The sequence below is a fragment of the Notamacropus eugenii genome, chromosome 5, assembly GCF_028372415.1.
Source record: "Notamacropus eugenii isolate mMacEug1 chromosome 5, mMacEug1.pri_v2, whole genome shotgun sequence".
Taxonomy (NCBI): Eukaryota; Metazoa; Chordata; class Mammalia; order Diprotodontia; family Macropodidae; genus Notamacropus; species Notamacropus eugenii.
Genome location: NC_092876.1, coordinates 374,718,722 through 374,732,264, shown reverse-complemented (window position 1 = coordinate 374,732,264; position 13,543 = coordinate 374,718,722). Strand labels below are relative to the sequence as shown.

General features: G+C 37.1%; 1 protein-coding gene across 3 annotated transcripts in view; it reads right to left on the bottom strand.

The window, feature by feature from the left end:
- Window positions 1-13,543, bottom strand: part of VEGFD (vascular endothelial growth factor D) — an 81,971-nt gene that overhangs the window by 67,076 nt on the left and 1,352 nt on the right. The window contains exon 2 of one of the 3 annotated variants that reach the window (XM_072614310.1): window positions 13,056-13,133. The exons of the other annotated variants lie outside the window; for them this stretch is intronic. Coding sequence (XP_072470411.1) covers window positions 13,056-13,133 — 78 coding nt within the window. The remainder of the gene's footprint in view (window positions 1-13,055; window positions 13,134-13,543) is intronic. 3 annotated transcript variants of the gene reach the window in all.

Genomic DNA, 13,543 nt, shown 5'->3' with positions numbered 1-13,543 from the left:
AGGGGGGATTATCATATTCATGATAATCCCAAACTAGTTACTTTCTGACCACCTGGATGAGCCATGGCAGTCACACTTCTTTTCCACTTCCCTGGATTTCTTTAACGGTCTTGCAAAGGTGTCCAGGGGCCATAAGACTCTTCTTTTGAGTGCCATTCAATCACACAAAAGGCAGTCATCTCCTTTTACAGGAAAACAGACTAAGTTTTAAATATAAACAGTTTCATCTTCCCTCCATCCCATAGTGTTCTCTTTCAGTTTTTAATCATCACAATATCTTGTATTTAATTTTTCTCATGGGATTTCACATTTGGTGAAAACCACCAAGTTTCTCCTGTTTTGAGAATGCTCCGAATGAAGTGAAATACTCCCAGCGACCACCCACAAACAGGGCTGCCTTCAATGTTCTCCCATCCCCAATACTTAGGGATGTTACATAAATATGTAATTATATATATTTATATGATAAAGTATAAATATTTAATGAATCCTTTTTCATTCATCCATTCATTCATCTGAAAGTCCTTCTAGTACTTTTAAGACAGCTTTAATTTGCCCTTTAAGTCTTCCCATTTTCAAACTTAACATCACTAGTCTCATTCAAGTGATCTTAAAATAGCACATGTCTGGAACCTTTTACCATCCTCATTGCCCACTCTGGATTTTCTCCAGTTTATCACTGCCTTTCCTAAGGCATGGTGCTCTTAGCTGAACCCAATACACCACATATAATTTAACCAATCATAGCAGAATTGTGATTTCCATTTTCCTAGGCAATTGCCTACCTTAATTTAACCTAAGGATTTCAATCACTTTCTTGGCTGCTGTTTCATTCTAATGACGCATACTGAACTTGTGGTTCATCACAACTCCTAAATACCTTTTCATATGAACTGCTGTCTAGCTGCGTCTCCCCCATTTTGTATCTGTCCAGTAGATTTTTTTTTAAACTTCAGTGTAAGACTTTATACTTATCTCTTTTGAAACCTGTTGAGATTTTTTTGGATTCTGATTCTATCATCCAGTGAGTTAGCCACATAGCCTAGCTTTGTGTTCTAACCTGTGTGAGTCAATACAGTTCAAGAAAAAATCATTAAAAGTGTCCATTTTATGGAAGGTGTTTTTTTTGTTGTTTTGTTGAGTCATTTTTCAGCCATGTCTGACTCTTTTGACCCCCCCCCCCCCATTTTGGGTTTTCTTGGCAAAGATACTGGAGAAGTTTGTCATTTCCTTCTTAAGCTCATTTTCTAGATGAAGAAATTGAGGTAAACAGGGTTAAGTGATTTGTCCAGGGTCACGCAGCTAGTAAGTGTCTGAGGCTAAATTTGAATTCAGATCTTCTAGATTCCAGGCCCAGTGCTCTATCCAACTCCACCTAGTTGCTTTCATAAGCACAGATAATCTGTCATTGACTGGACATGAATCATTGTCAAGATGAGTCTTTCTGATTCTGAGCTCAGTACTCTACCCACTGCACCATCTCATTGCCCTATGGCTATACATACAGCATGGATTTATGTACAGATGTTTTTGAACCTCAGTGCAAGACTTAAATTCATCTCTCTTGAAGCCTCTCAAGATCTTTTTGGATTCTGATTCTATCATCTAATGAGTTAGTTATATATCCTAGCTTTGTGTTTTAACTTGTGTGAGTCAAAACAGCTCAAGAAAAAATTATTGAAAGTGTCCATTATATGCAAGGCAGTACAAAGACCCCCAAAATGAATCATCCCTTCCATTAAAAAGCTTGCCTGATGCTGAGAGGGGATGGGTGTGGAAGATATAATATGTAGGCAGATAAGGAAATGCCAAGTATATACAAAAGTTATGGAAAATTATTTTCCTTAAGTGCCCGTCTGATCACATTAGTCTCCTGCTCAATAAAATTCACTGGCTCTTTATCGTCTCTAGAATAAAATGTAACCTCAACCTATCTTTCAGGTCTTGTTCTATATTATTCATCTTCCTGCACTCAGTGAGTCAGCCAAAACTATCCCCCCTATTTCTCATATATGGCACTACAATTTTTGTCCTTTTGAAATGGACATAACCTCTGCCTACAATGCACTCTCATCCTCACTTCTGTCTCATAGAATCCCTTATCTCTCTATTCCTTCTTTGTTTCTTTCTTTCCTTCCTTCTTTCCTTTCTTCCTTTCTTTCTTTTTCTTTTTTCAATTTTTTTCCCAATTGCATGTAAAAACAATTTTTATTATTCGTTTTTTAAAATTTTGAGTTCCAAATCCCTTCCTCACTCCCCTAAGATGGTAAGCAATTTGATATACATGTGCAATTGATAGATGTGCAAATTATATAAAACATATTACCATATTAGTCACAGTGCCTTGCCTGTTCTTTGTCCTTCATTCTCAAAGAGAACCAATGACATCAGGAAGTGATATCATGACTTGCAAGTGAATTGGATTTAAGTGAGGCAGGGCTGTGCAAAGTCATCAGCCTCGCTCTCTCCTCTGGAGCCATCTCGCTCCACTGTTAAGATACAGATGAGGACAACTGGAAATGGCTCCAATGCAGTGGGACTCCTTGGTCTTTTTAAGTTAAAGTCTTTCTCAGGTGCCAGTTTGTCTGAAACGATGCCCATTCAATGGCTAAGGCTAGGTAAGAAATGAGACAAAGAATGGTTTCTTTTACCTAGTACCGCCCCCCCCTTCCCCCCAACCAAAAAAAAAAAAAAAAAAAACGAACATCAGTCTGGGAGAGGAAGATCCTCAGAGTTTCTGGTCAAAACACAAACAGTTACTCTTTACACTCACTCTGAGCCATCAAAACTCAAACAATGACCAAGTGGGGTTTGATCTGGGACCTAGTGTTGACCAATCAGTAAGAGCCACAGTGAACTGGGTTTAAGACATAATCCTTAAAAAGAAACTTAGGCCATAAACCCCCAGATATCTTGTGAGATTTCAGTGACCAAAATTTATGTTCCTTTGGGTACAGGTACCAGTTTAGTTGTTTCTAGAAGCAGTTAAAGTACCACAAAGTCATTGCTAATCCTCCACTCATTGGGACTTCACTTTCTTTGGTATTTGCAAATAGGATATATTTAGATGTCTGATTATGACAAATATATGTTCCTGGTAATCACAGTGAAATTTCTCATTTTCACTGATTTTATATTCACTTTCCCCAGTGACACCTGTAATGGTGAACTCTACTCCACACCTTCCAGGATTAGTTTAACTAATGAAACTAACTAATTAGTCTAAACAATGAAACATACAAAATGATTATAAAGTAAGGAACTCTTCCAGATTTCTTGTTTTCTTGGTGTGCTTCAGTAGAAAGAGTACTGGCTTGTGAGTCCAAGGATCTGGGTTCAGATTTACCTCTGATATTTACTGCTTATGTAACTTTGGCTGTCACTTACAAAAATGAACCTCATATTCCCCTTTGCTAAAATGAGAAGGTTCATCTCATTGGCTTCTGGAGTTCCAAGCAGTTCTAGGTCTATCATCCTGTAGTTCTTTTTAGGAATTAATGACAGAAGTCAGGGAGAGTGAGAATTCCTCATTCTTACTCTTCTTACAGTCAAATTCACTATTGCCCTAGCCTATAACAGGATGGAGTAAGAGCAACAACAAATCCTTTAAAAGTGCACAAAGGCCTTTGCCCCACCCCTCCTCCCAATGGAAAATCAGAGATAAACAGTGATTTAAAGCCATTTCTGATGCAGAGTTTTCAGTGCGATAGTGATTTTTCTCTGAGATGTACTGCAGTTATTAAGGCCCCAAGCAACCAGTGAAGAAAAGAGAATCCTTTCTAAAAGCCCAAATGATTGCCTAAAGTGTTAGCCATTAAGATAAAAATCATTCTTATGAGCCTAATTGAACTGTTTGGACAATGTCAGAGTAACATGAAAGCCTCAAAAGTCAATTTCCTTTTCTTTATAAAAATAGAATGTCCAATAGTGTGTCATTTTAATGAAATGTTTCTCTTTTACCATTTACTGAGGAAAAGGAGTCTTGAAGTTCCACATACTGAACAAGCAAATCTGATTTTCTTATATCCTAAGGCCTACTATTCCAGTTTTCTGAAATGGTCAACAAGGAGGAACAGTTATTTAGCTGTATGACCTTGGGCTTATCATTTAACATCTCTGAGCTCAAGTTTTGTCATCTGGAAAATAAGGTTGTCTCACAGGTTGTTGTCAATAAAGTGTGCTGTAAACCTTAAGACCTCATATAAACATGAGCTGTTGTTATTATCTTAGTCTCCCCATTTTAGATGAGATTCAGATAAAAAAAAATGGTTCAGGGATAAGTTAGTGTTACTGGTAACTGGTAATGGTTTTATAGCAAGCTCTCCAAAAAGGACGTATTTTTAAGTTTAGTCTGCATTAGCAGCGTTTTCTCTATCCTTTTCCCAAGTCAAGACAATCAACAAAATAATAAATCAAGTCCTGATTTGTACTGTTTGCACATTTCCAAGGTACAAATGACAAATGTTCACTGAAAATTTAAGAATCTACAAGCCTGGATGACTCTGGCAAACATACCCTGGGAACATGTTGCCCATATGGTGCAGTAGCATAGTGCATTGCATTCACTGTTAGTCTCAAAGTCAGGGAGACCTGAGTTCAAGTCCTGTCTCTGACAGGTAGTGGTTCTGTGAATCCAAGCAAGAGATTTATGCTCTAAAATTACATGTTCTGGCGAAGATGGAACTGGATTGGGAGGAGTCGTTTGAAGTCCTCAATATGAATGGAACTTTAGACCCCATCCCTATTTAATGTTATTGTTACTATTAATAATGATGATGATTCCCTCATGTAGCTTTTGGGAGACCCTATTTCCTGATATCTGGCTGTATGTATAGCCATGGATGTGGGAAAGAAGGTAGAGCATCAAGATCTTCTTCTGTCTTCTTTATCTTTCATATCTCCCAATTCCCCTCCTCAATCCAAGGAGAATGATTTCTTTTGCTGATCTATTTTGAGCAGACCAAGGGTTACTACATTACTATAGTACTCATTTTCCTCTTCCCAAACCAAGGAAGACAGAGGAAGCCCCTGTATCTTTAAAATCTGCATTCATGGGCCCAAGACACTGTCAGTTTTCACTGGGATTTGCTTCATCTCTTTCCCCAGCGTCTTTATATGGAATGCAGAATTGGTGGCTATCTCTAGGTCTCAGACTTAAAGTTGAAGGAGCTCCTCTAGTGCTAACACCTCACTTTAAAGATAAGGAAACTGAGGCCACAGAGCTGGATGTGCCCAAGATTATGCAGATAGTAAGGATTTGAATACAGTTCCTTTGATGCCAAACTTAGCATTCTCTGCACCATACCATGTTGCCTCTTGATGGGACAGAGTACCTTTTCTCCTTTCAAATCAGACCTCAAAAGTAAAGAACACAGCTCCCATTAGATTATAAGGCAGGGACTGTTTTTTGTCTCTTTTTGTATCCCAGTGTGTTACACAGTGCCCTCTGCTTAGTAGGCTCTTAATAAATGTTTTCTGATTGATTTATATTGGTTGGAGCCCTAGGAGAGAAAATACTTTGAGCAGTTTAATTGGAGATTTCCTGTCTTTTTGCATGTACTCAATTCTGTTCCCTTCCTCCCTCAGCAATCCCAATCTGGAGCAAAAAGCAATGGTTAAGTAGAATCATTGAATTTAGAGCTGTGAAAAAATTTTGAAAATCACTTAGTTCAACTTCATTTTAAAGATAAGGTTACCAAGGCCCAGAGTGGTAAAATTCATTTCTTAAAAATTACTGATTACTGTTAAATCACTGTAAGGTGTAGCATATTTTATTTATTAATTAATATTATTTATGTGATTAACATATTATAATTACCAAATTATTCTTATTATTAAATTAAACATTAAGATTAACCTTTCCTCTAATGCTTACTTATGTGGATAACCTTAAGCAAATCACAATCTTCTTAGGCCTCCATACCCTTATCTGTAAAATGAGGGGATATAAGATGGTCAATTACAATAGAAATTTCAATCTTCCAACTTGCTCCTATTGTTGTAAGGTCATAAATCAGAGATGCACAGTTCTAAGTCTCAAGGTGATTGAAGAGACCATTTCGTTTAGTAGTTCTTAACCCTTGTTCATATTTCAATCTCTGGGACAGTGAAGCAGATGTAGTTTTAGCTTTTAAGTAGGGGCTACGGTACTGCTGAAATTAAGGTAAGGAAAAGAGATGCTCAATGCAGAAAACCTATTAAGGGAGGTGCCTGGGGCTGCTCTGTTCTCCAAATACATAAGGCTCATCCATAGCATCCCAGAGCTGGATGGGACTTCAAAGATCATCTTACTCCAACTAGTACCTACAAGTGGTCTTTTAATGCAAAGACCTCCATTGAGGAAAAAAATCACTGCTTCCCAAAGCAGCCCATTCCCATTTTGGTTATTTGTTAGGAATGATTTCCTTATATGAAGCCTAAATTTCCCCCCTTTTTATGGACCCCTCTGGCAATCTAGTAAAGCCTATGAACCCTTTCTTTGGCTAATTTTCTGAAATATATAAAATAAAATATATAGGATTATGAAGGAAATAAAATACGTTGAAATGTTTATCACTGTATTTCTTAAAAACAAACAAAAAACCCACAAGTTTATGGACCCCTAGTTAAGAACCCCCAAGTCTGAACTATGGTCCTTTCTTCAACCAAATGGCTGCACCATTGTCAAGGTCATTTGTGAACAGAGAAAAGCAGTAGTTGTATCTCTCACAGTCACCCTCCTAGAATTGTGATTTCTCTTGCATAACATTCTTTTGGGCTTGTATGCAGTGTCAGAGGAAAAGTCTCATCAATCATGTGTCAGCTTTAAAATGGATCTTTGAGCCAGATGTGGGTGTTTTTCTCTGATTCCCATCTGCCTCAACAACAAATGACTTGAGAATATAAGCCTTCCACATATCAGCTGGTTATATTGCATGCCAAATCCCATGGCAATACTTGTTCTCCTTAAGAATACCCTAAGTGGTCATGAATACCCCCAATATGGTATATGTATAAAGTTTAATGGTGGAGAATTAAAAAACTTCTTTCTATTCTTCTCATCTTTAATGAAAAATCCTAAGTATAAGTTGAAGGAGAAACTAGTAGGTAAATCATGGAAATATAGCTAAAATATAGCTAAAAGCCACAAGGAATAAACCTAGGATGATGCTTACATATATTTTGCCTATATTCCAAAACCAGTGTGGGTTTTTGATATTTTTTACAAGGGTATTACTATATTTATGCTTAAGAGTTCCATTGGCATGCATACTAACTCCACTAAAGAACTCAATGCTTCCTTACATTAGTAGGATGTGGCCAAAAAACTATCATCACCTATTGGCCAACCTCCAAAGGATAAACTTCCTTATATCTAATTACATTGGTCCTTATTTGACACAATCCATGTCTAGGATCATATTCTAAGCCCTTCTGGCCTGGTAGGAGATGTTGAACTTTACTGGTCTCAATTTCAAGAATCCAGAGTCACTTTTATGCTATGACAAGGAACTGAAGTAGGACTTTAGTAGATGTATGGGTATTATACATATATAAAATATTTTAAATCATTGTTAAAAAATATTAGATAGCTAAATGGTGAAAGGCAGCATAGTATAGTGAAGGGAAGCAAATAACAGCCCTCAGGATACTGCTTGATTTTGCATGGCCCATGAGGTAAGAAAGGTTTTTACATTTTTAAATAAAGTTTTGTTGTATTTAAATAAAAAAAATTCTTAGTTCCTGAGATATACCCGGGCTAGCTGATTTGATCCTCAGTCCCAGCATGTGGACCTTTGTCATAGTGGACTAAAAGTTTTGTCTCCAAGTAATCATGATCTGGCTATATGGCATTTAAATAGGTGAGACAACATAAACAGCTAGGTACATACAAGATATATACAGAGTAGATGGAAGACAATTTCATTTAGGAAGGCATTAATAATTAGGGGGACTGGAAATATCTTCTAGGAGTTACAAATAAATATACAGAGACAGCAGATGTAGTATATACAGCCAAGGACACCTGGCAGGATGACAACTCAAATTTTTATAACCAAAGGAGGCCATTAAGAACAAACTCCTCATATATACCAAAATATTTATAGCAGTACTTTTTATAATATCAAAGAATTACAAACAAAATAAATGCCCATCAATTGGGCAATGTCTATGCAAATTGTGGTAGATGAATGTCATGCAATATTAACTATACTGTAAGAAATGATAAATGAGATGAATATAGAAAACCATTGACTGATGCAGAGTGAAGTAAGCAGAACCAGAAAACAATATGCACAGTGTTAATGACACATTTGTTAAATGACAACTTTAAACAGAAAGAATAATTATAACAAAAATCAAAAGTGAAGGCAAAATTATAAATAAGCATTGTGTCTGTTCTTCGTTGCTGAAGAAGACCATGCCATCAGAGAAATGATGACATGACTTGCACATGACTTTGTTTTGAGTGAGGGAAGACTGTGCAAGGTCACCAGCCTTACTTCTCCTCCAGTCACCTGAATCCAGTGACCAGATATTCATCAGGATGAGTGGAGATAAGCCAGGATGCACTGGGAGACCTTGGGCCCTTTAGGCCAAGGTCTTTGCAAGTGCTCACTTAGGGTGAGGTAATGCCCATTCATTGAATAGATCTGTTTAAGAAGTAGCCAGAGCCTGGCCCCTTTAATGAGGCCAAGAAAAAGAAAGATATCAGGCTGAGAGGGAAACAGCAACAGTTACTATTGATAATCACGCTAAAGCCAGGAGGGTCCAGAAGAGCCCTTAGGCATCCCAGCTTCAGAATGCAGTAGGTTTGGTTTTGGGAAAGGAAAAGAGAAGAAAGGCAAGGGAAGGGAAGGGAAGGGAAGGGAAGGGAAGGGAAGGGAAGGGAAGGGAAGGGAAGGGAAGGGAAAGGAAGGGATGGGAAGGGAAGGGAAGGGAAGGGAACTAGACAGCAAAACCCAAGTCAACTGGACATCTTTTGGCCATCCAAATTTACCTTCCTTTGGAGAGGAGAAGGAAGCAGAGGGGGAGACAGACAGGAGAGGAGGAACTGAGTTACCCAGATAGCTGGGTCCTCATGCAGCTGGCTGCATCTACTCACAGGATTGTGTTCATCCTTCATTGCCAAAGAAGACCATGCCATCAGAGAAATGACTTGTCCAGGGTCACATAGTTAGTAAGGATCTGATGGTGGATTTGAACTTAAGTTTTTCTGACCCAATACTCTATCCATTGAGCCATCTAGCTGTCCCCAACTACAAGGGAGGAAACTCCCTCAATGAAAAGAAAAGAAAATTGCATTTGCTTTCCAAACTAAGGTCCTAATTAGATGGTTGTCAAGGATTAAAAAGACTTAATCTGGATCACACAGCCAGTATGTATTAGAAGCAGGACTGTAACCCAGGTCTTTCTGACTCTAAGGTCAGCTTTCTACATGTTACACCTAGCGTCTCTCTTTTCATAACTATCCCTTAGACACACAGGCTCCAAAAATGGGCAAAAACAGCCCCTTGGGGACACCAGAACTATTCAGGGGTGCACTGAATAAAAATAAGGGGGAGGTGGAAGCATAAGAAGAGAAGAGAATTTTGAAAAAAACGTTCATGCATGTTTCATCTGTTAAAATTGTAGTTATTACAGTATTTTCCAAATAAACACATAAAATGCAAGTCGTAATCAGTCAGTGGTCAAGTCTGCCAACAGGTCTTAACAAGCAAGTGTTGGCAGGCAAGTGTGATTAGGGAAGTCTAGCATGCATCAGCACGAATATATGTGTGTAATGACTTGTTAACAATACAATACTATATGGTTACATGACAATATTACATCATCAAAATTTCAATGCAAGAAAAAATCAAATTTACAATAAAATATTAAATTTAAGATGCCTCAGTTTTTTTAAATTATATTTTTTGGAAATTATACAAAGTTCTAAAAAACAATTAAAAGGTTAATTAAAGAAAGTAGATTTCCAGGGGTGATGCTGAGTATTTTATTTTGAAAAGGGGGCAGTAGGCCAAATAAGTTTGAGAACCTCTGTCCTAGAAGGTGTTGCAACAGTCTTTGCCTACTAGATTCCCCTTTTGAGATTCCTTTCAATCTACTCTTTGTATATCTTGTGTACACCTAGTTAATTAGATTCTGTCTTCCCCAGAGGCAGCTGTAGCATTGTGCATATAAAGGCAGTCTTGAAACCAGGAAAACACATTCTGGCTATATGACCCTATAACCTTTGTTGGTAAAAGGCAGTTACTTATATCAGTAAAATTACAGGTTCAGTCTCCATTCTTTTCTTCCATTATAATGTGAGGGCAGGGACTGCTTTAACCTTTTATTCTAGGATTATTCATCCATCCCATGAGGCATACTGTCACCACTGTTTCCAAATTTAATGTTGTTGTTGTTGTCCTGTTTTGTTTGGTGTTATCAGGAATCTGAAGAAAGTTAGTATAAAGTTCTTCCATGTTATCAACTAACTGGAATCTTAATGCATCAAATAACAAGGCATATCATTTGATATGCAAGGAATTTTGTGAACTGCCCTTTGATATTAGCAATGTAATACCAGGCCATGTAACTTTTAGGTCACCATTTTAAAAATGACCGGAAGAGATTAGCAGAACTGTGTACAGCAATGCCAGAATCAACACATATAGCTGTAAGGTCATTGGCTGAAAAGAAATAAATAGTATAGATATGAGCTGTTAATAGCTATTCTGAAAAACTGTCAACTTAATTGTACCCTTGGGGTCTATCTGATAGGAAGACAAATACATGCTTATAAAGTAATTCTACTGAAACTACAATCAATGATATTTTCAGTCATATGCTTTAGGAAGTTTTTTCCTACTTCCAAGAACCAAATAAGTGTACTTTTTTTGTTTTTTGTTCTTGGTGTTTGCTTTATTCACTTCAGTGACTGTGTCCAGGATAGGCAGGTGGCATCCAACTGGGAATTACGTGGTACTTGCTAGAGAAAGGGTGCCATTTCCTAAGGATCTTAGAATTAGTCCAGTCTCCTCTAGAATCTAAATAATTTAAATTCTATTCTGATTTTATTATTTTTTTCAGAGCACAGCCCTAAGCATAAATTCCCTCCTCACCCAACACTTAAGTCTTACATGGTTGGGTAAAAGAGAAAGATGAGAGAAGATAACAAAACTCCAAGAGTAGGCAAGGGAAAGAAGAGTAGACAAACTCAACCAGAAATGGCTGGCAGAACCCACAGAATTGAACTGCAAAGGATTTGGAAATACTGCTCTCCCTAGCCCAACAGACTATATAGCTGGCAGTCAATTCAACACCCATAGTGTACCCACCATTACACTACACTGTCAAAAACTTTGACAAGTCAAATAACATACTAATAAAAAGAAACCAAACATCAGGGCAGTGGTGTTTGAATTGTGGTAATCAATTAAATAAAAGCTAAGTTTGAGAGGCATGTTATCTATGTCTTTAATTCAAGTTGTTGATAATAATCTTGAAAGGAATGAAGCTTTGAGGCACTCTGCTATCAAACCCTTTTCAAGATGACCTTGATCCATTAGTCAGTATTCTTTGGGGTCCAATTAGGCAACCATCAGCATTGCATGTAATAGAATAATACTATTAATGATAACTAACACTTATGTAGAACTTACCATGTTTCAGGTACTGTACTAAGCATTTTACAATTATTATCTCATTTGAGCCTCCTAACAACTTTGGGGTAGATGCTATTATTATCCCCATTTACAGTTGAAAAAATTGAAGCAAAAGGAGTCTTGCCCAGGGTGACACAGCTAGTAAATGTCTTGAGTCTGAATTTGAACTCAGATTTTCCTGACTCCCATTCTAGCACACTATCCACTAGGCCACCCCCCGAAACTAGATGCAAGAAGACTGATTAGTCATTCTTATGGGTCTTCTACTAATGAGCATTTTAGAAGTTGTTGGATTAAATAATTTTCCACTTTGATTAGTAAATTCAGACCAAAATCACAATGTTTAAATCATGCAGACATTATTTCAAATCACTACATTTTTAGTACCTTTACATTCATTAAACTTCCTTTTTATTCCAGAAATTAAGAATAAAATTAAGGCATGTTCCTCATATTTTTCTTTGAAAAAAGAAAAAAGTGGAGAAATAAAAATGCGTAAGTCCTGTGTTCTTGTGGGAGTGTGAGAGATAATTTCTGACCATACTGAAACAACACTGCAACCATTCACTAAAAAGCATTAAGTGCCAAATCCCAATTGTTTTAATGAAATTGCAATACATGTCCCATAAGTCTGGAATTTCCACTATGACTACCCCATGAAGTGACATTCTAAAAAGTAAATAAAACAAGGACTGATTTAAGACCCTCTGGAGAATATCCAAGCAACTTCTGGGATTTTAAGAGACAAAAGTGACAAAAGTAATATAGCTTATTTCCCACTTTAGAGTCTCTTTAATATTTCTAATATTCTGAAAGCCTTTATCCGGACTCGGTCCTACACACTACTCAACGTTTATTTCAGATATTGGAGTTGATAAGGAAGCAAATTTGGGTCATGACAAAACTGAATTACAAACATGATTTTTTTACTCATGCATTTGTTAGTCAATACACTTAATTAAACATCTGAGAAAAGAGCATTTATTTGTATCACATCAATAGTATATTATTGTTGTTCGTTCCCACTCTTTGTGACCCCATAGGGGGTTTCCTGGCAAAGATACTGGAGTGGTTTGCCATTTCCTTCTCCAGTTCATTTCATAGATGAGAAAACTGAGGCAAATAGGGTTAAGTGACTTGCCCAAGGTCACACAGCTAGCATCTGAATCCACACTTCAACTCAGGTCTTCCTGACTCTAATGTATACAATTTTTAAAATCAAGAAAACTCCGTTAGTGTTCCTACGAGTCTTGGACAGATGTCCTGAGATGGTAAATGACTTCAAATTGCTGCAGTCTAAAAAAAGAAAAACATACTACTTTCTTCAGAAATTCCAACATGGTTGACTCTGAATGCAATGCCCTTTCTACTACATCATGCTACTGTGCTTTTATAATGATAATCCAGTAAATTGATAGCACTTACTCTTTTTTTATCCGTATTGATATCTTTTGTCTTTATAATGCTTCCTTTTCTGAATATATCCCTTTTTCCTCCTCTACCCTTGTAACAAAGGTTAAAAAGCAGTCCATCAAAACCAACATATGAACCATGTCTGACAGTGTATTCAGTATTTCACACCCATAGCCCACCGCCCAAAGAGTAACCACATTTGCAAATAATAAGGAGGAGGAAGCAAGTTACATTTTTTCTTAGCTCCTTTCCAGCTTGGTCATCATAATGAATAGCATATTTTCAAATCAAAAGATTGCTCTTAATTTTTGCTGGACCTTTTCTAACTTGAAAAAGTATAAGTATCATCTGAAAAACTATCTGAGAAAATGATGCTTCCTTGGCAGTTGCTGTAACAAAAATAAACATGTTGATTTGTTTTTACCGTTTACCATATGCTTTTGTCTCAAACAGCATAATCTTGAATTTCTTGAAAAAACAAACAATAACAAGGGGCAAAG